The sequence below is a fragment of the Schistocerca gregaria genome, chromosome 1, assembly GCF_023897955.1.
Source record: "Schistocerca gregaria isolate iqSchGreg1 chromosome 1, iqSchGreg1.2, whole genome shotgun sequence".
NCBI classification, from domain to species: domain Eukaryota; kingdom Metazoa; phylum Arthropoda; class Insecta; order Orthoptera; family Acrididae; genus Schistocerca; species Schistocerca gregaria.
In genome coordinates this window covers 253,535,829-253,562,756 of record NC_064920.1, presented here as the reverse complement: position 1 = coordinate 253,562,756, position 26,928 = coordinate 253,535,829, and the positions used below count along the sequence as shown (strand labels likewise).

Below are 26,928 nucleotides of genomic sequence, written 5' to 3'. Positions count from 1 at the left end.
TATAAGTTCCTGGCGCCCTCCATAGGTAATGCTAGAATTCAATATGGTGTTGGCCCACCCTTAACCTTGATGACAGCTCGCAGGCATATGTTAAATCAGATGCTGGAAGGTTTCTTGGGGCTTGGCAGCCCATTCTTCACAGAGTGCTGCACTGAGGAGAGGTATTGATGTCGGTCGGTGAGGCCTGGCACGAAGTCGGCGTTCCAAAACATCCCAAACGTGTTCTATAGAGTTTGGGGCAAGACTGTGGAGGCCAGTTCATTAGAGCGAAGTTACTGTCTTGTAATCACTACGCCAAAGGCCGTTTCTCAATCGTGATGAAAGATTTAATCACCGGGAAGGTGCTTAAAACATAATTGTAAGCCTGTGCTATGATAGTGCCACGCAAAACAATAAGGGGTGCAAGCTCCCTCCATGAAAAACACGACCACACCACAACACCACAGCCTCCGAATTTTACTGTTGGTACTACACATGCTGGCAGATGACGTTCACCGGGCATTCGCCATAACCCACACCCTGCCATCGGATCGTCACATGGTGTGCCGTGATTCGTCACTGCACATAACTTTTTTCCACTGTTCTATCGTCCAATTTTTACGCTCCTTACACCAAGCGAGGAGTCGTTTGGCATTTACCGACGTGATGTGTGGGTTATGCGCAGCCGCTCGACCATGAAATTCAAGTTTTCTCACCTGTACGTGTCGCTGCACGTTTTCACTTCGCATCACATCAAATCAGAACCAGTGGACCTATTGATATTCAGGAGTGTGGAAATCTTGCATACAGACGTCTTGACGCAAGTGACACCCAATCACTGACCACGTTAGAAGTCCCTGAGTTCCACGGAGCGCCCCATTCTGCTATCTCAAGTTGTTTAATGACTACTGGGGTCGCTGATATGGAGTACCTGGCAGTAGGTGGCAGCACAATGCACCTGATATGAAAAAAGTATTTTTTTCTAACATTCTGCGTGGTTTCTGCGACTGTTTGTTCTATATCGTGTCGCCCTACCACTTTCGCGCAACGACGCTCTGAGCGTGTTTTTTAGGGAATTCACTAGTTTGAACCTGGGACCTGTTGCTGGTAAGGAGACGCCAGACCAGGGCTCTAGCTTTTAACATGGACTTGGGGGTGGTCCTGTCGGTTACTTTTCGTGGTGGGGCAATGTTTTTAACGTTTGCAACGTAACAGAGACGCGAAAAAGTCTCACAATAAAACTTGCAGCTGGTGTCGCCCTTTTAGTGTTAGCGTAAGATCTATGCTGTTCTTCTGGAGGGCCCTAGCTTTTAACATGGGCTGGGGGTGGTCCTGTCGGTTAGCTAGCGACGTGGGTGTCCGTCCCTTATCGTAGGGCCTTCTAGCTTAACACGGTTCTGCTCTCTGCTTTTGTTCTCGTTTCTCCCGTCTCACGGTGGGAAGGTATGACATGCAGTTAGGCGTTCTTGTGTTAGTCTGTGGTATTCCATTTGTTCACTCGTTACTCGCATTACTTTGGTTAATTTAATGCCACGATTTATTCAGAACTATGTGACATACTGCCGAATTTGCTTATCGTGTCAGGGTTTTCATGGAAGGTGTTGGATTTGCGTGACACCTTACAAGTTGCGTGGAAGTGGTAGCGTAACACTTAGACAATGTAACAGAAGGAGACAAGTGACGACAGTAGAAGGGGAAATTAATGTCCTTGTTGCTGTTGCAGTTGACTCGCACGTTTGTTCTCGCGGAATCGCACGAGAAAGTGTCTTGTGTGAGGCAAGTGTCCTACACATCTTCCATCGACAACGGTTCCATCCATATCACATGTCTCTCCATCAGGCAAAGCGCCGAATCATGCTCTATTAATCTTTCAACAATGGCTTCGTCATTGTGAAACATCAGCATCCATGGATTGTAGACATGTGGTGTGGGTTAGTGAACCATCCGCTCATAGGCCCGTTTTTCATAGACGGAACACTGAACACGCTAAAGTATTGCAGCCTCCTAACAGACAATAATCCGCGAATGCCAGAAGGCGTTCCTGTTCAGACTAGAAGGACCCTCTGGTGTCAGCATGAGACTGTCCAGGCCATAGTGCACTAAGTACTACACCAAGTCTTAGAGAGATTGTTTCCAGATCGTCAGATTGGACGCAGAAGATTTGAACCTTCGGCCGACCCGTTCTCCGGTTTCGACGCCTGCAGAATTATTTTCTATGATGGAAAACTGAAAGCCGCTGTGTACAAGGACATACCAACTACACGCGATGATATACAACGTTGTATTACTCCAGCCTGATCGGACATCTCCGCCGAAGTGCTTCCACATGAGCAACAACTACTCCATACCAGACAGGAAGCGTATATTGCCACGGCCAGTGGCCATTTTGAACGCAACCTTTCATGGTGAGTTGTCTTGCTACTGATCAGAACCCACATAGCTAGTGTATACACTTGTGTTGTTCTTCAGTGTGTGCTACTGTGGGTATTGTACGAGTGTCGATGCGAGAACGTTTCAAGATACGATATCTCGTAAATAACACGCACTAAAATGCTGCAACAAACACCACTGACATTGAAATGTACTCTACTTTTAGTCTGTTAATATCAGTAGGCATTGTTCCATTTTGAAAAGTATTTTTGCACAAAAATACATTAAACATTACTACAGTCTGTTGATTGGTTATCAATACGAGCCCCTGACTACCAACCCATCCTGTGAAAAACCGCACATTAGCAGCAATAACCGTTTCCGCAATTTTTGTGGTCCATGTTCACAAGTTTGTTCGAGTTTGTGCACGATATAGTCTTGAAAGAAAGACAACTAAAGGCGTACGAAATATCTGAAGCCATAAAAAGGTCAGATGGTGGAACACGATAGATTTTACACGAAGGAGCAACAATGGCAAGGTCTTCGAGATATTTATCACATTCTTGAATACTGGTCAAAGTCAAGTGCGAAAACGGAAGATGTCCGCCAGAAAAATTCGCTTGGCTACAAAGGCCGTTTCCCAGAGCGAGAACTAGCACATTGAAGTGTGAAACATTGGTCAGCCTAACCTGTTTCGGCAACCTTGTACTTTGCAGTGTTCCCACAATTGAAAAGCCTCACTCGAAAACATTTTGAACCCAACAAAGTGATCAAACCAGCATGCGGGTGTTTTGCAGATCTTGTAGAACGATAATTCAAGGATGAAATTTACGCACTAGAGTAACTTTTTGCAAAGCGAACTAACGTAAATATTAATTATACAAGTGTTTTACGTATTTGCACTGGTTTACTGTATTTCAGGTGACCCCATTCCGCCGCCAATGCTACCACACTCGATTGAATGTATTATGATATATTACACGTAAATAGTAATCCCTGTTGCTTAACAATTCTAAAAATATAGCAGATATGATTGCAGTCGGATTCCAACACTAAAATAATTGCTTTAAATTTCATGAATGTTTCACGTAGATACTTTTGCTTGGGCTAAAAACGTATATAATGATTCATAAGTTCACAAGTGTCTTAAGGTAAGTCTACTGTTAGTAACAAGCTTCAGATGACTCATATGTGGCATGCACACTGGGGATTCCCTTTCACAGTTGAGACCTCGGTGGCATTATCTTTTCTTTTTTATACTGTTGGTCCTAGTCGAAAGACGCCAAAACTGTAGATTTACTAAGAGCGTGTTCAAAGTTTTATAACTTGCTGCACCCACTGAGCAAGTATCTATTATTTCGGCTAGCAACTGATTTTGGAAATTTACGGTAAGTTCCTACGGGACCAAACTGTGGTCATCGGTCTCACACTACTTAATCTTACTTTAACTTGCGCAAGGACAACACACGCACCAGTGCTCGTGAGTGGATTCGCACATCCAGGGGGGAGGGGGAGGGAGGGGGGGGGCGAGCCAAAACCCCTCATACGCCGCGCGGTGACAAGTGATCTCTGTTGCTTTAAGTACTCAGTAACGAATTCTCTGCTTTACTATGATGTGAACCACATCGGTTTGATTTCTATTGCATTGCCCTTAGCGTAGTAAAATTACCAGACACACACACACACACACACACACACACACACACACACACACACACACACACACACACAAGTTAGAGCGAGAGACATTTGCTTACCTTTTGTTTGGCTTCTGACAATCATTCTCAATGCAGGTTAACTGCGCCGTCTCTTCTTCCTCGATCGGAAGAAACTGTTACTCAAGATATCACCAAGTGCTTCAGATGCGTCGCAGAAAAAAATTTTGTCAACCAATTTTTGCAGAAACGGCTTCTATCATTATTTGCCTTTCTGATGCTGTCATTTTAAACAGTATGTCCTTGTTCTGAATTTTTTCGCAGTTGCACAATTTAATACATATCTGGCATACTGTTATCTCCAAAAAGTATTTTTATGATCTGGTGATGACTTTACCGAAAAGCAATGTGTTTATTTTAATTTTAAAAATGTATGATTAAGAGAACATTTGAAGAGTAGAAGTAGAGAACGTTCTAAGAGAAATCTTACATTTGTTGAGAGTGCGGGTAAAACAATGGATCTCTACATACACATAATTTGTATCCAAAATATTCAGAGTCACTTAGTCACCACGTTTTATCTTTGACAGAACAAATACATTAGCAAGTTTGTAACTATCAGAACTGTAGTCAACAAAAAGCACTTTTACTATCTTTTAAATTTTGAAACCACAGATGGAAGCATTTATTGGCACAAGGGCGATGCGATATCTACGAAACCACATCTGCAACACTACCTCCGTGATTTGGCACATGTGTCAAGTCTAGGAACATGAAAGGCTGCCGATAACACGACAGCACTGAAAAAAATGGTACTTAGAAGTTTTCCACTTCGACTCATAATTGTGTGAAAACGTTATTCAGATGCTTCTACGGCTGATTTCAGCAACTCCATCACTTACGTTCGCAGTCAAGCATCTTTCTTTGCCAAAGATAAAGTTCCGTTCCCAGGGTAAAAAGAACTCTAGACATCAACGTGGCAAACAAATTCTCATTCCTCGATAGTGACTATGTCAACCCTGGACACCAGGTACTTGGAAAGGGTCCAGTTCTCTGCTACGCTGCTAATTATTGTTGACAACTAAGTTAACAAGCAAAGTGCCTTTAGTTCAATAATTTCAATTTTAAACGAATCCTCTAAGTTTCTCATTCTACTGGAACAGCTGCAGCGCCCTTTCCCAGGAGAAGGTATTAACACTTACTATCACATTTCCTTTTGTTTGCTAATAGCGGTACAGACATGCTGTTAATTAGATTGGGTAGTGGTATTGAAAAAAACACGTTTTTGGTTAAGACAGTTTATTGGACAGAGATAATACAGAGTTGTCAGAATCTCATCGCTTTCTTCACAAGTTGTTCCATCACGTTCGTTGTCATAACACGACGATCCGCTGCAAACCTATGCTTCGCCGACTGCAGGCTGCTGGTGCTCTTCCTCTTGACGGCTTTGTTGACCGCTAGAGGCTCAGCTAGCAGCTGCGCACCACCTGGAACAGTACAGAACTGTCAATGCATTACACTCATCAGGGAATCTACCCTTCACACTTCAGCATGCAGTATTAATCAGAATGTGTGCTAGCAGCATATATCATGTCTCAGTTTCAAACCAAAACTGCAACCAATTTATCTACGGAACATAATAGGTTAGTACTTGTTCCACAGATCATGAATACACTTCGTAATGACGTGGTACGTGTCAGGTTAATAAAAGGTGTCTATACAAGATATTACATTGCACAGAATATTAGATGACAATTTTTTTGGGGGGGGGGGGGGGGATGAGGAAATTACCCACTTACCATATTCATAAATTCACCTAATGAGTAGGAGGAGTTCCCGTTCCAAAATGCTTTCAATTTCCTTTTAAATGTTATACAGCTATCTGTCAGACTTTTGATGCTATTAGGTAAGTGACCAAAGACTTTTGTGGCAGGATAATTTACCCCCTTCTGAGCCAAAGTTAGATTTAACCTTGAGTGGTGAACATCAACCTTCCTGCTAGTGGTGTAGCCATGTACACTGCTATTACTTTTGAATTCATTCGGATTGTTAATATCAAATTTCGCAAGTAAATGTATATAGTGAGGCTACAGTGAAGATTTCTAGCTCTTTAAATAAGTGTCTGCAGGATGATCTTTGATGAGCTCCAGCAATTATCCTGATTACACGCTATTGTGCAATGACCACACTTTTACCCAATGATGAGTTACCTCAAAGTATGCCATACGAAAGCAGCGAATGAAAATAGGAGTGGTAAGCTAATTTAATGATATGTGTATCGCCAAAATTTGCAATGACCCTAATAGCATAAGTAGCTGAACTCAAACGCTTCAGCAAATCTTCAGTGTGTTTTTCAGTTCAACCCCTCATCAATGCATACACGTAGAAATTTTTAATATTCTACCTTAGCTACCGATTCCTGATCGGAGTCTATATTTATTAATGGCGTCATTCTATGTACTGTGTGGAACTGTAATACTGTGTTTTGTCAGAGTTTAATGAGAGCCCATTTGCAGAGAACCGCTTTATGATTTTCTGAACAACATCGTTTACAATTTCATCAGTTAATTCTTGTCTGTTGGGTGTGGTAGATATACTTTTATCATATGTGATTATATATAGTTTTGTAGTATGCGAGATTTCTAATGTAGACTCAAATTTGACAGATATGACTAACGTTTGTGATTAGCTCAAGTTCATTAAATATGAACTCGACAAGGAAAGATGCTGAGACCACAGATATGAGGGGAACATTTGTGAAAACTTTTGTGGAACCTGAACAAACTCTTAACACTAGTGTATTTTGAAACATGTGAAAAATGAATACTTTAAATTAGAGACTTATAAAGTACGTTGTTGCCCCCTAATGATTTGCGTGCCACGACCTTGAGACATTTGTTTTGTACTAACAATGGACTTTCAAGTAACCTTCGACGGAGAAGTTATGACATCCACAGATATTTATGTCCAGTAACACCTAGACCTCGCTCTTCCCTAACAAATGCTCTAAAACAATGTATTTTGTGCTCTGCCATGCAATGTAGCTGTGCCATTGTCTTTTACACTGTAAAGTCCTCCGCCATTATCGTGTCTAAGAACATCCCACTACTGGAATTTCTATAAATTTCGTGAACAATGACTTGTGCATGATCTTTTTCATCCTCAAAATTTTCAGGCTTTCCTGCAGGAGGAAACGACATTTTCACGGGGCAATTTCTTATTCTCCTACGACACTTTGAAGAAGTGCCTACACTATTCCCATTTGAGTCCTGCTAAATAACTTTGTTAACTGTGTTTCTCTATTACACAGTGGTTCGAATAGAGAATTGTACTTTCGTGGTCGCAGTATCTCTCATATGTACTAGTCACAATGTTTCCCATACCTAGTTCAGCAGTCAAAGCAGTGTGTCAATGTACAGGACAAAAGGCGACGATTTTCTTTCCCACTACAACCCAGAAAATTTATTTGTTTAGTTATTTATTATGGAAAAGCATAGCTGAACATATGGGTCTTTAAAAACAAAAAGGGCTAATTTTGCAACACTTAGATATACTTCCTTTGATGACAGGGAGGAATGAGTTCAGAGCGCTGGTTCAATGAAGCACAGAGAAATATGGTAACACCCACACTAACATGGAAACACGGTGAAAAATGCACGCTTTAATATAAATGCAGACGCTGCCAAAGCCTGCTGATTGCGCTGTTTTATTTGACTGCGAACGGCATTAGTGCAATGTCCTCAATACATTGTGTCAGTCGGGTCCGAACTGTGTTCCCTGTAGTTAATGAGTGCATTAAATTAGATCTACGCGAATTCGAACGCGAGCAAACCGTTGGCGCTCGTGTGCTAGGTGTTTCCATAACGGAGATAGACTACGTTTTTGGCGTTTCAATAGGCACCATAATGGAGATTTATACCGCATGCAGCGAAAGCGAAAAACATCGTTCGCTAAGTCGCAGAGCGGACGAAAATGTGTGCTGAGTGATCGTTATGTACGGTCATTGAAGTTTATTGTGACAAATGTAATGTATAACAGCTGGAAAGTTCACTTCAGAACGGAATGTTGCACTCGCGAACCTTTGTCAGCGCTAAAACAGGAGGCTGGGAAATGGAGGGCTATCTGGGATACCAAAACCACAAATCAGTGGTGCAAATTCCCGTAGCAGAAAATGTGATGCCGACACCATAAAAACTTGTCTGTGGAGTAATGAAGTAGAGTCTCTTGGTCGGATGAGTCGTTTCACATTGTTTCCAACTTCTGGCCGTGATTACATCGCAAGAGCGAAACATGGCGGTAGTTCAGTGATGATTTTGGCTGTAATATCGTTGGATTCCACGGGCCCTGTGGTTTCTCTGCAAGGTCGCATTACTAACACGGATTATGTGACCATTTTGGCTGATCAGGTCCATCCTATGGGTACAATGTTTGTTCCGTAACAATGGTGATGCGTTCCAAGCAGACAGGGCCCCTGTTCAAACAATTCGCATCGCCCAAGACTGGTTTTCTGAGCTCTAAGATGAAGTGTGGCGTCTACTCTGGCCACCAGTCTGCCGATCAAAATATTGAGATCTTCTGGGTCTACTTTGGAGGAAAAACTGCGTGATCGCTGAGCATCCGCATCATCTGAACTTTCCGCTCTTTTGCAATGAGAATCGAATACTATTCCCTCGAAAACCGTGAAGGACTTTCAGAATGAGATTTTCACTCTGCAGCGGAGTGTGCGCTGGTATGAAACTTCCTGGCAAATTAAAACTGTGCCGGACCGAGACTCGAAATCGGGACCTTTGCCTTTATATCCTCTTTACTTCGACCATCATTAGATTTTTGCTCCCCACATAGCAAAACTCATTTACTACTTTACGCGTCTCTTTTCCTAATCTAATACCTCAGAATAACCTGATTTAATTCGACTACATTCCATTATTCTCGTTTTGATTTTGTTGATGTTCATCTTATGTCCTTTCAAGACATTGTCCATTGGTAGAGCACTTGCCCGCAAAAGGCAAAGGTCCAGATTTCGAGTCTCGGTCCTACACACAGTTTTAATCTGCCAGGAAGTTTCTTGAAGGACTATCTATTCAGAGACGACTGGAAGCTTGGACGAATGCCAACGGTTTTCTCACACCGTAAGAGGCAACTAGAAGTAGAATTAGTAGTTGCTTGTGAATATTCTGACACTTCCGATACAGTCTCTGGAATAAATTCATCATCTTGCGGAGTTAAACGTATGTGAATACTGCCTAATGATTATAGTAACATGGAAGTCCCCTTAGAAGTTGGCAGATAGTCGTATCCCGTCCAACACAATGAAGGTTCACACTGTACCAAAACTATTTTTTTCTACTGTTCTAATTAAGAGTATTTTCGTGATGTGACGCTCAGTTCAAACACACACAACTGAAACAGAACTGATGACTGGAGTAATGTCACGGGTGCAACTTTAAATAGGCCTCATTAGGAAAACCAGCAAAAATCGAAGTGCACCACGTTACAGTGGACCTGGCCTGAGTAACTGCAATACAGTTGTGGGTATTCCTTATTTTTAGGATCAAAATGAAATATATGAATGAATTTGAGACACTTGACATAAAAATCTCTTAATTATATTTTATTTCGGGAAGCATTATTTGTTCTCTTGAGGACGAACAAACACAGGTTTGAGAGCGCCAAAAAAATGTTTTTCGGGTGGCTTTTGAATTCTTGCTATTCGCGGCTCAGACTGCTAACAGCCCCACTCCAAGTAGCCACAATCTGGGGAAAGCGCTGCTCAGTGCGACTTCAGCTCCATGCATACGCTTGAGCCCGCTGGCAGCTGCTCAGACGAATCTATTGTCATTGGTCATTAGTCTTACACAAGACTGGCAATGCTCCTGTAAGGTGCTAGCCTCTGGCAGGGGATTAAGAAGCGCTACTGGGACGGCTGTCAGAGAGGAAATGTCGCCGCCCCTGCAAACCAGCCTAGTCGGCTACGAACGGCACCCGTTCAGAAGGATCAGTGAAAATCCAGCCCCTCTTCTTCAGGCCCCTTCCCTGCCGCTTCAAACGGGGCAAGAACACCTGGGCACCTAACGAATATACCGCACCCGCTCGTCGTCACAGACTCCGTCGAAATTTGTTGTCTGTGCAGAGACTGGGCAGAAATAGAAGTGATAGAAACGGGAGGTCCACGTAGCAAATCGTCCAGGAAAAAAGTATCATTTCTGGCGCCGATCGGACGAGGCATGAGCTTTTATGTTAGCGTAGATTTCAGACTGTAGATCTGTGAAGGTAAAAACTCTAGAGGAAGACAGATTGGAATACTCCCAACAAATAATTGATGGTGTAGATTGTAAGTGCTACTCTGAGGTCAAAAGATTGGCACGGGAGACGAATTCGTCGCGGGCCCACATCAAACCAGGTAAAAGACTGATGACAAAAAATATGTTACTTGCATTGCAAATAAACGGAAATAATGCTCAGTATATTAATACCTTCACGAGAGACATGAAAAGAAGAAGCTAAAGGAAATTTGGATATGCAAATAATGTTCTGGATAGATTTGTAAGCCGCACGAAAAAACTTCGTATATGAAATTAAATACTTTAATCATTTTACAGTCTATGTTTTACACGTGTTGCGAAGACATTCGTCATAAAAACAGTGCAAGCAATAACTATCTCTTGGACACGTTACAAACGCAGCATTTTATTGACATGGTTGTTTTAAAGTGTCTGTATAAAAAGAATTCACTATGTTATCAAAATTCTCTCCAAGAACTTTACGTTGCTCGGTCGAGAACTAACAAGCGAATATGCTTCATCGAAGTAGCTAGGGTTGTTCGAAACGGCCGATTGGCGGAGTTAACCTGCACCAGGATCCTATTTTTTGCGCGTCAACTCCCCAGTGCTGTTCGGAGGATACAATGGAACCAATAGAGTAAATCCGTACACGTTAATAACAAATCCTCCTTGGAAAGTTCTCTGCGAGTCCCCGAGGATGCTGCAAGTACAATACTTTCTTGGAAATTTTTTTTGCAATCCTGCATTTTCCTTTGCCGTTTCCTTCTCATGACTGAAGAAAATAATAGATACAATACATTGAGCATTATTTCCGTTTATCTGCTGTCTAATGAACGTAAAAACTGAAAGTACAATTAAAAAAGTTTACGCATAGGTACTCGACTCCACGACCTTCCGATTACCATACAGTGTGGTTTCCGCTCGGTCAGCTGCTGCCTGTTAACTACTTTAACATATATGCCTCACGCCTCGCCCGACCTGAGCAAAAAAATACTGTTTTTTCTTGCAAACGGTTGGTCATCTGTATCTCCCACTTAGAACAGTTTCATTTCTGGCAAAGCCCTGCACATATCATGAATTTCAAAGTAATCGCTGATAACAAGCAGGCGCGGCTCCATTGTAAGTAATGGTGTTACGTCTTTTCGAAAATTATTGCGATCGGGTCAACACCGCTGACTACCACGTACTCTTCCCTGATTGGCTGTCTTGTGATCGTAGCTACAAAACAGTACATTTCCACCGGAAGATTATTAAGGTGAGCTTTCTAGATTCACTAGATTCAACTTACTGTTATGACGTTGTCGGGCTGATTTTCTACTCCCGTGTTCTTTATGACAGATTCGATTGGCGAATAATTACATTGCGAGGCAGCAGTTCCATGAACAGGCTTCTGCAGAACGTTCTATTGTTCACATAAAAATAATTCGTATAAAATGCCTTTCAGTGCTGGAAACTTGTTGAAATCAGATTGGGAGGGGGTGGGGGAAGGGGGGCGGGAAGAGATTTTATCGCGAAAGAGTTTTTCAGCATCTTACCTCAGAGGAGGACGTATAAAAACAAAATTAAGACACTTCGTACTCACCATTGTCGGGTTTGGTGACGGCGAAGCGTCCGTTGCGGTCTGCGAACGGTTTCGGTGTAGAGTGCGGCGTCCTCAGCGGCTGGTAGCCGGCAGCGAACACCCGGGCCTCGCGCTGAGCCCGCACGATCTTCTTCTGTCTCTTAAGCCTGCGTGCCAGCAACGAGTCCGACTGGATGAGGCTCAACCAGCTGGCGTTGACTTCACTCGCCGACAACAGCGACGGGCCGTCCAGGTTCCTGCGAAAGAAAAATAACAGCTATTAATACTGACAACTAAGAACTTGTCTTTGATTTACATAAGCAGAAAAGAATCTCGAGTTTCAGACGTGTTAATACTACAAAATATTTATTTCATCTCGCAAGATTAAGGCCTTCATGCTCTCTCGTGAAACTAAGCAGGCATCCGTGGTGAGTTAATAACAATAGGCATGAACAGTACATAATGATGAAATAATACAAGTTAAGAAATCTACTAGAACAACCAGTGACAGTAACTGACCTCAAAATTCAGCTGAAAACAAAAATTCATTAGAAACGTACGATGATGGGTTTGTGGGGCGTGGGGTGCTGAACTGCGGTCGTAAGCGCCCATACAAAATCCCAAGAACTATTACACAGCCCAACTATTACACAGCCCAACTATTACACAGCCCAATCTAGCCACTGTCACGGATGGTGGTGGTGGTAAACACCCAGTCCCCGGGCGGGAATCTAACCCGGGAACCCGTGATCCAAAGGCAGCAACCCTAGCCACTAGACCACGAGCTGCAGACGAACACATCAAATGCACCAGAACACGTAGAAACACAAATAGGTAAAATAGAGCGAATTAGTACATTTAAGTGTCTCAGAAATTATACAGCAAAACAAACTAGGAAAATGTTATAGTTAAAGTGAAAGACCGCATGTTTTGACAAAAAAAATGTCTACAAGCTGTACGTATCTAAAAAACGAAACACTATCACAGTGGTGAGGTGGTGAGACCAGAATGTCTATATGCAGGTTTCGGCATTCCAATTCTTAAAGTAGAACTAAGTTGGGCAGAACTTGGCTACCTGAAAGACGGAGTAGTAGCAACAACAGATCGTTGGAAAACAGCAACTATCGAGGAGATCTACGAAAACAAAGTATCAGAAGTAACTGCAAAAAAGTATCTTCTTTGGACACCTCTATACAATGGATGAGAAGAGACTAACAAAATATTTCAGTATTTCTGGAAGAAGAAATTGACAGTAGCATGTATTACAAGAATAAGCAAAGCAGAAAACAAAGAATCTTAAACATTTTTTTAAAGACTCATTTTAGTAGGCTGCGGAGGCAGAAATAAGAAATGCGTGACAAGACGAGACAAAGGGAAAGAAAATGTGGAGAAGAATGCTGGAAAATACGGAACTATGAATTGTTGCGTGATCCTAGTTGCTCAATACAAACATCAGTAGTATAATAATAATAATAATAATAATAATAATAATAATAATCCCCCGTGGAGGCCCAGGAAAAGAATAGACCTCCAGTACGTTCTGCCAGTCGTAAAAGGCGACGAAAAGAACAAACCACTAATAGGGCTAACCCCCCTTTTAGTGTGATGTGTTGGTTCAGGACAACAAAAGAAGCCTCGGACAAGCGCCGTCATGGTCGGGGACGACGCTTGAACACTATGCCCGCCCACAATGGTAATGACACTGCTAGCCAACTGGAAAATGATTTAAATCCAAATAGAGGTGTTTTGCCGGATGTGCTCGCTGCAACCACCCTAGAAGGAAAACAAAGACAGAGGATAAGATGGTCAGATGAAGTTAATCGACACATCTGTTATTACCAAGCAACAAAGCTAGGAACCAACACAACCGGATACAGATCACAAGAATACACAACATTTATTACCAGAATTAATATTTTTAACAGAACGACGACTAGCTGATCAGATCCGTGTAGTAATCAAAAATAACAGGATACCCCAGTCAGTATTAGAAAACATCAAACAAGTACAACAAATACTGGAACAAAATAATGTGCAATCAGAAGAAGAAAATCCAGTAATGGACTCTCACATCCCAGAGCAAACAAAGAACTACACGCATCAATTAAACAATCAGAGGAAAACGAAATCTTAAGACTGCCACCAGAACAAATACAAATAGAACACGAAGTGACCCACGTTAGATATAGAAGAAAAATTTCAGCTGACATATATAGAATACAAAGACACAGACATTAGATCATTCTTGCATAGACTGCCAAATAACCCACAAGTAGAAACAACAAAAACTATCAACACAATCATACACAACAAAATAAATGAAAACTATGGAAGAGTTACAACTACTGGTTTATATAGGAGCACTCACTACACTAAATATACACACTAGGCAGAGATCAGAACCAACCAACAAACAGGAAAAACCCACAAAACCAGCATGGCAACACAGGCTACAGATCAGAACAGAAAACTGAGAAGAGACATTGGACAGCTAACAATTTATAAGCCATAAAATGTCAAAAAAACTAAAAAGGTTAGGTAAAATCTCACAACAAGAAGCGACAAAGCAATTAGATGAAAAGAAGCAGAAATTACAAGCATTGGCCAAACGACTTAGAAGATACAAAAAAGTGAAAATAGAAGGAAACAAAACCAAACATTCAACCCACACCGAAAGAAATTTTTCCAGACAATAACACACACATTAAAATAGACAATCCACCAAACATAACAGACATGGAACACTTCTGGAGCAACATATGGTCAAACCCGGTACAACGTAACACATGCACAGTGGATAGAAGCAGAAACAGACACATACAAGATGATACCACAAATGCCTGAAGTGAATTTTGCAACATGAAGTCACCAAAGCAATTAACTCTACTCACAATTGGAAAGCCCCTGGAAAAGATAAAATAGCAAATTTTTGGCTAAAGAAGTTCACCTCAACACACATTTAACTAAATAATTTAACAGTTACACTGCAGACCCATACACATTCCCTGATACACACGGAATAACTTATATGAAACCTAAAGATCAAGCAGACACAGCAAACCCAGCTAAATACCACCCCATAACATGCCTACCAATAATATACAAAATATTAACTTCAGTCATTACACAGAAATTAATGACACACACAACACAGAACAAAATTATAAATGAACAAAAAGGCTGTTGCAAAGGAGCAAGAGGATGTAAAGAACAACTGATAATAGATGCAGAGGTAACATAGCAAGCTAAAACTAAACGAAAGTCGGTACACTACAAATACATTGATTACCGAAAAGCTTTTGATAGTGTACCCCACTCATGGTTACTACAAACATTGGAAATACACAAAGTAGATCCTAAATTGATACAGTTCCTAAATATAGTAATGAAAAATTGGAAAACCACTTTTAATATCCAAACAAATTCAAATAATATCACATCACAGCCAACACAGGTTAAGTGTGGAATATACCAAGGAGACTCATTAAGTCCTTTCTGGTTCTGTCTTGCTCTTAACCCACTATCCAACATGCTAAATAATACAAATTATGGATACAATATTACTGAAAAGTACCCAAACAAAATCACACATTTGCTATACATGGATGATCTTAAACTACTGGCAGCAACAAATCAACAACTCAACCAATTACCAAAGATAACAGAAGTATTCAGCAGTGATATAAATATGGCTTTTGGAACAGACAAATGTAAGAGAAATAGCATAGTCAAGGGAGAACATACTAAACAAGAGGATTACATATTGGATAACCACAGTGACTGCATAGAAGCAATGGAAAAAACAGATGCCTATAAATATCTAGGATACAGACAAAAAATAGGAATAGATAATACAAATATTAAAGAACTAAAAGCAAAATATAGACAAAGACTAACAAAAATACTGAAAACAGAATTGACAGCAAGAAACAAAACAAAAGCTATAAATACTTATGCTATACCAATATTGACCTACTCATTTGGAGTAGTGAAATGGAGTAACACAGACCTAGAAGCACTCAATACACTTACACAATCACAATGCCACAAATATAGAATACATCACATACATTCAGCAACAGGAAGATTCAGATTAAGCAGAAAGGAGGAAGGTGATTTATCGAGATAAAAACCTACATTATGGACAGGTAGACTATTTAAGAAAATTCTTTCTAGAACGAGCAGAAACTAGCAAAATACAAAAAGAATCACTCGTATAAACACATCTGCTACACCACTGCAATTTCATAACCACTTCTACAACCCTTTAGATCACATAACAGATACGAAGAAAGTAAATTGGAAAAAGAAAACACTACATGGCAAGCCCCCGTATCATCTAACACAGCCACACATCAATCAAGACGCATCCAACACATGGCTAAGGAAAGGCAATATATACAGTGAGACGGAAGGATTCATGATTGCAATACAGGATCAAACAATAAACACCAGATATTACAGCAAGCATATTATTAAAGATCCCAATACAACAACAGATAAATGCAGACTTTGCAAACAATAAATAGAAACAGTAGATCACATCACAAGCGGATGTACAATACTAGCAAATACAGAATACCGCAGAAGACATGACAATGTAGCAAAAGTAATACATCAACAGCGTGCCTTACAACATAAACTTATAAAACAACATGTTCCCACATACAAGTATGCACCACAAAATATACTGGAGAATGATGAATACAAATTATACTGGAACAGAACCATTATAACAGATAAACAACACCACATAACAAACCTGACACTCACCAATAAAAAGAAAAAATTAACACAACTAATCGAAATATCCATACCCAATACAATATACAAAAGAAAACAGCAGAAAAAATTGAAAAATACGTCCAACTGGCTGAGGAAGTCAAGGATATGTGGCATCAGGATAAAGTTGACATACCAATTATACTATCAACTACAGGAGTCATACCACACAATATCCACCAGCACATCAATGCAATACAGCTACATCCAAACTTATATATACAACTACAGAAATCCGTAATTATTGATACATGTTCAATTACCCGAAAGTTCCTAAATGCAATATAACAAACCGTACAGTTAAAAGGAAGTCACGCTTGATCAAGGTCCGCGTCACTTTCTACTTTTGACCAGACATAGGATCTGAGATAAAAATAATAATAATAGACGTGCTCCGCACGTGAATGATCCATTTACGCGTAAAATAATTCAGACAGACAGCAAATAGAAACAGGCTGATTACTGTCAATGTAAGAACATTAAAAGGAAGTTCTCACAAAGCGCAAAGTATCATCATAATGGAAACGCAGAATAAATTCTCTGCGGGTCCTTACTCTGTCAGTCTATAGAACTTAAATACTGACTAATATCAAACCCCTCTACAGCTTATATAACAAAGAATAAGAGCAGAGTCTTAACCTCTAATAACAGCTGTATAAAATCAGAACGAAAAACTTAGAGTATTACAGTAAAATACCTCAATATCATAGATATCCACTGTAAAGCAACAGACCATTGACCGTAGTTTCACGCTGCGACGCGAAGAATTAATACAGTGTAGTATCCTGTACGATTAAAAAATACGTTACGACCGAACGGTTGCAGCTAATAAGCCTGGCATCGTTATACACAATTTTCCTCGTAATCGACCTATCAATGACATTTTATACGAACGTTACTGATTAAGACGGCTCATCCAATAAAATGTGGGATGTAAAATTTGATGTAAACCACCTAAGCACAGGCACCCTGGGATCAGTGTCACATGACCTGAAAGGTGCTCTCTGAGTAGAAACCCAGAGTACAGTAAAGACAGAAATACGAAGTATCGTTCTGATCTGAAGCGCTCATCCCTTGCATATTGTAAGATCACTGCTAATTCAGACCCTCCTTGGTCACATAATTATCAAAGCCTAAGATATCATTTGAAGAGAGAAGGATGAATAATTGTCTTTTTGGGCTTCGTCTGAGGCTTAGAGTCAGATAAGAGGAAAGAGCAGGAAGAATGGCGTTGAGGGAGGAGATGCGTTACCAGAAATCCACCCCTCCCCTCCCTCTTACGGGCGGGACTTATCTTGCGACTGGTGGTCGGCTACCGCAACCAATCTGTGGTCCCTGCCGCCTGTAGAATTCAGGCATAATGCTCTCACCCAAAGATCGCGATAACTAAATAAGTCTTCCGACAGCTGATGACACGCAAATGGTAAGGTCTGCATGGGTAACACTTACTGAAGCATCTGCATCATTTAAGACCAAGAAGAAGAGATACAGAGATGAAGATTTTTATTTTAGCAACAATTTAAACGCGGTCCTACGGGCATCATTTACACCTGTTTTATGTACTGAGTCATTGCTGAAACACGGTATTACAGCGAAAAGGTGTGAAGAAGGATTAAATCATAGTTCTCGTATAAACCAAGCTTAGTGAATTCTTCCTACAGGGGCAGAGGGGCTACAAAATGTCCCAAATTCACATTCTTACCGATTATATAGCACGTTACTTTTTACTGTTTGGCAATCAGTCGCTCTCCACCGAAATTCACTAGATTCAAACTATTCGGGAGTTCAAAATGGAAAGTGGGAGGGGAAAACTTAAAAGCAGTAGAGGTCTATCTTAGTTTACGGACTCTTCACTCTTTTAAGGGTTCATTATTTGCTGACTTCTGATGCCACGAATTCTCAAAGGCATAAGACCTGGGATTCGGATATTATTCGAAAGATGGATGCCTCATCGAGTACTATCAGTCACTACAACTAGTTGATTAAGTCTTCCCATCCTGTTTGTCCTGTTGTCACACAGGAAATATCTGAAAGCAACGAAATAGCCGAACCTATAGCCAAACTAAAATTTTCATGTCTGAAGTACTATCTGTTACATATTTACTACTTTTACGACAAGCAACTTACGGTGGAGTAATATTTACATCTGTTCTCGTCTAACAATCAGAACATTCATGAATTAGCATTTAACGTAGCGCAAAGAAGCATTTGAGTTCTGTTCATTTAAGTGGTACCAGTCATCCCACTATATATTAAATGAACAAAATTGTACATATAAAAGGTACGTCTGTATTACAGTTGAAAAAAATCTGATCTTACCGAAGTATTGACATGTTACCACCTAACTCACATTTTCAGCACCTGCAACTGTGAATGAAACCTCATGAGCGTTCATTTTACGTGAAGCACTTGGTAAACTTTGATCTTTAGTAAGATCACAGTTTACGTTTTTCTCGTTTTGCGGCGTGTGACCAATATTCAGTCTTTTACTGGAAGTGACCTGCTGTAAAACCCTATAAGCATTTTGCTCCCTGCAAAAAATAATGACTTAATTTTTTCAGTCATTATGCCTATTATTGTTAAGAAGTGGCAACATCAATATTCTATAATAGTTTTAGTAACTCCTGCATGCGTTGAATTCATTAGGCTACAGACTATAAAATAAAATTTATGTAGTTTTATCATGAATTACGCCGGAACGTACATCGCATTTATCAGTTCCATGCATCAATGGAAATGGAAGTACGGTGCCTGCAGCAAAATAAGCCGTTACCAGTGGAGGAAGCTGAAACAACACACGAATTCCATAATTCCTCTCGCAATACAACTGTATCAATCCTGTGTATGTTGAGATTTCTGCATAATTTTCTCGATATGTGGAACAGACTACTCAACATTATATATACTCTAGTGTAAAATGAAAGTATTTTCGGAAAACAAAAGCGATGTCCTTCCAACAAAAATGTATTAACTAATTTTTTAGCTATGTGACGCCAGAACCATCCTTGTTCTGACAACACACAAAATTTGACAAAATTTTAATGGCTTCATCTCCAGAGAAATAAAGGACCACAAAAACATAGTAACGGTCACGTCTAGCACTTTTATAAAAAGTGCTATACCGATCTTGCTGTAAAGTGAGCCACTCCATTTAAACTGGAAAGAATGACGTATACGAGATGTAGATAGTAAACTATATAGTAAGACAAAATCACGACTCTTATTTAACTAGCGTGCGAAGAATAGTTTTGTGGCAAACGGTAAATAACCGGTATCTTCGACAATGGACACACAGCACTGCTGATGGAAGTAAAAGTAATTGCACGAAAAAGTATCAGAGGCACGCAAAAGGACAAGTGTAACAGAGCTTAATGTGGAAACTAAAGATAAAAACATTTATATAAGCTCGTTATCCCACAATATCAGGGTAAATTTGGAGCACTGCACAAAGAATAAAGTTGCAGTCACCATTACTTTATCCTGGTGAGGTTGAAATGAGGCTGCCCTATTTGCCGTGATCATTTTTTGAAACTTTTGGCCATAAATGACAAGTTGTGAATTTGACAAATGTACTCCGCATCTGTAATACCGATATAACTAACAAATTCTTTGTAAAACCGGGCGGCGTAGCGCACATGGTCAGCATATTAGTCTCGCATTCGTCAGGACGACAGTTCAAACCCAGTTCCTGATTTAGGTTTTCCGTTATTTCTTTAAATCGCATAGGGCAAATGCCAGAATGGTTCCTTCTAAAGGGCATAGCCGCTTTACTTCTCCATCCTTCCCCAATCCGAGCTTGAACTCAGTCTCCAAATGAACTTTTCGTCGACGGGACGTTAAATCTCCTCATCGTAAGACAGACCAGAAATCTGGGTTCAGAGTAAGTCAGAGTAGCAGGGCTAGTGTGTGTTGGACAGTCTGGCAATGTACTTCGCTTGAAATGATGGAAGCTGGCCTGCTGTATAGTGAAGGCAGCATTATTTAAAAAATGACTGTAATAATATGGTTCGAGTAAGGATATTGAGCAAATGAGATTAATGGGAGAATGATAAAAGCCAACTTCTAAGGTAATGCCGTTTTTAATATATCTGTAACTGTGTAGCTGCTTAATGTTATAACATTGCTTAGGGTTGGCTTGCAGTTTAAACAAATGTCAAGGGAGGCAACGGTATAGAAGAGTTATTAGGAAACATCTTTTGCGAACGTCATGTGCGGTAACTTAATGATGAAGTATATTGTAATCATAGCTTAATGATACATAGTTAAACTTTGAGTTTTTGTTCTCATTTATCAATCGTTTTAGGTCCCCATTTTCATTTTACTTTCATGACTGTTTGCACACTCTTATTGCACTACGCGAATTGTGCACTGAGAAGCATATGCGATAACTAGTAGAATACCGACTTGTAATGCAAATTGCAAGTACGGAAAATGACATTTGGTTCTTGACACATCATTATTCCTAATAGCAACAAGTTGCGAGCAAACGAGCGTTCCGTGCGCAGAGGTGGGCCAACTATTTTAAGTACGAAACTTCCTGGCAGATAAAAATTGCGTGCCCGACCGAGAATCGAACTCGGGACCTTTGCCTTTCGCGGGCAAGTGCTCTACCATCTGAGCTACCGAAGCACGACTCACGCCCGGTACTCACAGCTTTACTTCTGCCAGATTCGGTCGGGCACACACTTTTAATCTGCCAGGAAGTTTCATATCAGCGCACACTCCGCTGCAGAGTGAAAATCTCATTCTGGAAACTTTAAGTACCATCAAAGTTTATGTCCACCACAACGCACAGTGATTATCAGCGTATTTGCGAAAATGTTTCAGTTCAGAGGTCTAATACCAGTAGATTTCAGTGAAGTGTTAGCTTGTGAGTTTTCAAGCGCTTTTATCAGAAAGTCAGACGCGTGAAGTTGCTGTGTAATTACAACAACCGTCCTGAAACAGTACTTGTTTGTAAGACTAAAGCTAAATATTAGCAAGATTCAAGGCCAAAACTTTAATCTTAGTCATTTTGTTTTCCACTGAGATGACATACGTAAATTTCGTTGAAAACTAACTGCTTTCTCGCAGACGAGTTGTTCGTTGTACCGGCTCGTGTGGCGTGCGCTTCACATATTTCAGTTCAAAGTTAATTTTACACGTTCTGGTGCCCTGCACTGAGATTTGCATGTTCCGATGTCAATGTAAGATTTACACATTCCTCAGATAGCAACTGGACACCTAACACGAGTTTAAAAACACATAATAAACTTTCAATTTGACAAACGACAAATTCCAATATGATATAAAATTATGATTAGTTTTACAACGCGACTGAACAACAGTGAAGAAACTGATGGTAACTGACTTCGGCCGGGGAATTGTCGTAGCAATAATAGTACACTTGTTTGAATTACCGCTAATATTAAGTATACTCCTATGAGTTTGCTTTTCGTGCCTGAGAAATGACTTACCATTAAAGAAGCTCCCAGTGTCAACCATTGTGGTGCTGATACACGCCTCTGTAGGAGCCGATGCTTTGGGTGTGTCACCAGTACCAAAGCATCGATGGCGGTTGATGGATGCAGTAGCAACCTTTAAAATGTGACGATAATTGTAAACGAGCCAACAAATGCTGTATAATAATTTCTACTTATGGACTACAGTAGTTCGTCGCGTGGCAGAAATTATGACGATCACTTATTCTACGTTAACAATGGAGTATCACTACAGATCGTCCATTTCGAACTACTATTCGACTTTATTATACACCCTGCCCTTTTCACGTGCCACAATCTAATGTTCGCATACTCCAATGCAGTCATAAAAATGACCTATGTCCCACATTTCCTACAGTTTCACAGATAATCCTCACAGCTGCGACCGAATACAACTACTTTGGTATCTCTCGTTTCGGGTGAATAACTCTGACCCCGTAGGTCTGCGAAAGACTAAAAATTCTGCACGAACCGGAAGGAGCGTCTGTTCAAATTTTGTAAGTCGGGTAGTGTTACTGTCATTGCGCCACCCATCCTTACAGAGCTCCCATACAAGTTATAAAAATTATCGAGGGGTAACTCGATCGAAACGATAATCTACTTTCGCAAAAAAGACCAAAACGGCTGAAGCGAAAAATATCACGACTATCTAAATACAAAATTAACCTCTAAATGACATTGCAATACCATAAAACACAGTAGCAGGTATCTGAACTGAGTGCTTGTGTATTGAACTACCTTTGTGCTAAAGCCTCATCACGCTTTTCAAAGCTGGCAATTCATTTCAAGTACGGAGCCAGCAAACCAAAATCCACCTACAGTCGATATGTTGCTATTGCGTTCACCGTATTTCTGTTTATATGAATACAGGAGTTTATTTAGCATCTGAGAAGAACTATGACTCGGAATTGTCGGCATCTCAAAGCATGAAGTCCTGGAAGGATTGGGACCAATTCAATTCATTGGTTCTAATTCTCCCAGGGCTACATAAAAAACATAGCTACATACTTTATGATGCCGATAATTCATCAAAGTAAACTTTGGCACCAGGCCCTGTTCATTTGATTGCCATCAGTTGTAGTATAACCCTAGCTCACGTACACCATTTGAAACCATCTTCACGTATATATACTTCAACACAATATTACGTCCCACTATTCACTTATATACATTGTCAGCAAGAATAGTACTTAAACAAAACAGTGCATCTGAGAAGTGAACGTGATCTTCACAAAAAAACAAAAAATCTCAGCAAGCAACGGAAGGGAGTACATCATTCACCCATAAACGTATAAAATAAGCTTGCAGGTCAGTATTCAGTGGAACAAATATAATGAAACAGCCTGCATAGCAGTAGTGTTACATATAGCCTAGTTCAAGGCAATAGTGTCTTCATCTTGCTTCGTAATTAGACATTGTCATAACTGATCTTTTACAGTTTATTTTGCTAAATCCATATTATACCACTTTGCTGAACATACTGCGCAAGTAATGCCGTGGGGCGTAATATGCCTTTACTATGAGATACTTTTATTACGAATATACCTTGTGGTACGTTTGATGTGGATATCTTTCCATTATAGTCACTCTTAACGTATCGCGCAGATGAACTGTGAAACACATTAATGACGAATGTCTAGCAACGAAGATCGATGTAGACTACTTCCGTGTAGTAAGTGATGTGTAATACTATTGCTGTACAGCTTTCTTATGTATAGGGTGATTCACGAAGTTATGCAAATATTTTAATATGTAGACTCGTTGAATATTGGTAGGTAATGTGTTTCCTAAATGTTTTCTCATTTGAAGACGGCAATTTGCAGAACTAGTTCCCTATGTACAAACATTTGTGATCGAGGCTAATAAAGTGCTCCCACACGAAGATTACTACGCCGATTATTTACTGCTTCATGCAGAGGCACATGAAGTTATCGGTTAACATTAGGACAAAAGTTTTTTTAAAAATAAATATGCCTTCAACAAAATGTGAAATATGACCATAACCATCATCGGATAAAACACGAAGGCAGAGAAACCGCTACAGGAAAATGAAGCGTCCCGCTGTTAACACAATTATCCCCTTTAGTACTCAGGATTAAAGCATCGACCAGCGTCAATACTTGATAAGATGAACATTCCATCTGATTAACTACAAATGCATTCTAATGAAACAGATCTTGTCGCAGAAGTGCTACATAACAACGTAATTTTCCCTGATCTCGTTCGTATTGGCTAAACAATGACCAACAAGGAGAAATCTTATCCATCTTATTCTCCATGCCTTCTGTTTTTGGAAACTTGTCTCTTACGTAAGATGCCTGTCTAAAAACCGTGTTGATTTTGTTAGCACACACGTGGAATATCCATTCATTTGTAAAGTAAATGCGTTCTTTATCTTTATGAAGATCTGACAAACGGAGGGTGATCCAATGAAATTGCACTTCATCGCACACCCCATACGGAAACGTCTGCCTCCGCTAACCCTATTAGAAAGAAGGAACGTGTCAAGTACTACTGGCTTCATGCAATTATAATGAAAAAGGCTTACTCCAGCAATTCTCAGATCACTTCTGTTACTTTGACAAAAGTAGCAGAATGTGAAAATATTTTGTTGAGCCCAACCTACATAGGTAGGAATGATCAAAATAAAATAGGAGAAATCAGAGCTCGAACAGAAAGGTTTAGGTGTTCGTTTTTCCCGCGCGCTGTTAGGGAGTGGAATAGTAGAGAGATAGTACGATTGTGGTTCGATGAACCTTCTGCCAGGCACTTAAATGTGAATTGCAGAGTAGTCATGTAGATGTAGATGAACGTAAGTCTCGTATCGTGAATATAGTGGAAACTTAATTTTAAAAGATCGTAGTAACATAACAGCTGACGCTCTGTCGTCACATGACTAATGCAAAAAACAATTCCATTCACTAGGGTTTTACCGACATTACCCCTATTAATACAAGCTTAGCTTAAGCCTAATTACGGTCTAGAACAGAAGCAAAAGACATCTGTTCCACAAATCGTAAAACTGTTGCAGAGCAGTTCCTACGGTAGTAAAGCAAGCCTCCTTACGAACAAATTTTTCCACTACGTTTGTACGGCGTCAAGCTCAAAAAATTACTTCCTACAACCGAACAATATTGTGCAAAATTAGGACAAGGGTCTCATCAATGAACTGGAAATACTACAGAGCCCACGAGAAATGTTTACGTATTCCGTCTACAAATTTTCTGCAGCTGATCCCGTCCATAAATTTTCTGCAACTGACGATGCAGCAATCTGAATATAATATAAAATGAAACTAACGGTCTAGCAGACATTATAAACAATCTACCGTAACACACCAGTGCTTTGCGGCTCTGCTTCCTAGTTACTTTTAGATCTACATACCGACTTTCGTGATCATACATCTTTACTGCAGGAGGAATGACTAATGTTGAGCATGTAAGTGGGAGGATACTTCGTAATCATTAAAAATTGTGCCCTGAAAGCCACATAATACCCAGTACAGCGTTGTATTACCTCACATTTTATGATTGTGAAATTATTTAGCAGTATCTGTTTTGTTTAAATGTTCATCTAGCACACGTAAAATACAAGTATATCCATTACTGTCTGTATACTCAAAAATACTGCAGCGTGCAGTTCAGTCTTGGTCCAAATTAGTAGTTCTTAACGCAAGTCCTCATAAATATACATACTGTACAATAACTAGCGTAGATATTTCACATCTGGTACCTAACAATATTAAATTATTTTCCACACATACCAAACACTTTAGAAACAGTATCTAGCACATGTGAACTCACGAATATAGCTCATGTTGTATTCAATAAGGTACTGTTTCGATAACCATGCACGTTTACTTACAATGCCAGATTTGCCGTTAATAGATAATAACGGAAACCTACTAGCTCTAGAACAAATAGGTTCTGGCGGACCTCAAGGTGCTACACAGGGATTTTCTTCTAGGAAACTTCGCGAAGACGTTTTGAACCTACAGTATCACATCTGTGTTTCTGGAATATTTAAAGCGTTCCATAGCATTTGTGTACACGGCCAAGTAACTGAAGCACTATGTTCATTACGTTTTATAAATGCTGAAGAGAAATTAAGGAAATAAGAAAATAAAGTTTTCGGTGCATAACATTTTATCGACTGGTCTAAAATGAGTCAAGGAGTGAAAACCCATTTACTTCAACCCTTCCTTGCAACAGTTAAAAATGAATAGTGTATTCACTTGGCGACGTGAGTTAATTACTACTCTGATACTTAAAATACCACAGCAGTAAAAAGTTCGCAAACTTTCGGTGAAAGCAAACAGTACCTTCTTAAACTATCTTGAACCTTCCGCGGCTAAATATGGACAAGCGATGATCCAGGAATCAGTTTTGCATTATTACTCTCGGGATATATCTATCAGAAACACTCTTACACAGTAAAGATCCACACTGCACGGCCGAATCAACGAGCGCTTAGCACAAACCTTCTGCTCACAGCTCAGAATAAAACAGCGGAGATGCAGTATCTGGCAACTTTAATATTTACGTTTAATTATATAAGATAATTACAGGAAAACTTACCTGAGAATCATCACGGCTATCTCTGGTGGCAGCATCCCAACGATGTCCAAATCTCCACTGCTAGAACAAGCGCTCGAGAGTCCCACGAAACACAACAGCGAGTAGAACGGCTCCATAGCGATACTCCACTGCTACTGATGCGCTCCACAGTCAACGAGCAAATGGCGTGCGCGCTTCCAAACGCATGTCTTATACCCGAGCTGCGGAGATGACGTCATCCCACTGTTATCTACGCGTGCATAC

General features: G+C 40.2%; 1 protein-coding gene across 2 annotated transcripts; it reads right to left on the bottom strand.

Annotated features, from left to right (window-relative positions):
* Nucleotides 1–5,300: 5,300 nt before the first annotated feature.
* LOC126336428 (uncharacterized) lies at nt 5,301–26,928 on the bottom strand. Of its 2 annotated transcripts, XM_050000552.1 has the most exons (4): nt 26,686–26,928; nt 22,085–22,205; nt 11,868–12,123; nt 5,301–5,491 (listed from the first exon to the last, which is right to left on the bottom strand). In XM_050000552.1, the coding sequence occupies exons 1-4, from the start codon at nt 26,799–26,801 to the stop codon at nt 5,331–5,333; spliced, it is 654 nt and encodes a 217-aa protein (XP_049856509.1). In that variant the 5' UTR covers nt 26,802–26,928; the 3' UTR covers nt 5,301–5,330. The 2 variants fall into 2 exon arrangements, with proteins under 2 accessions (XP_049856509.1, XP_049857360.1); XM_050001403.1 differs by lacking the exon at nt 22,085–22,205 and having other exon boundaries at nt 11,868–12,103.

Coding starts and splice junctions, on each gene's coding strand:
- LOC126336428 (XM_050000552.1), bottom strand. CDS start 26,801: ATGGAGCCGTTCTACTCGCTGTTGTGTTTCGTGGGACTCTCGAGCGCT. Junction 22,206..26,685: donor ATAGCCGTGATGATTCTCAG/GTAAGTTTTCCT, acceptor CACATTTTAAAG/GTTGCTACTGCATCCATCAA. Junction 12,124..22,084: donor CACTGGGAGCTTCTTTAATG/GTAAGTCATTTC, acceptor CAGTATTAATAG/CTGTTATTTTTCTTTCGCAG.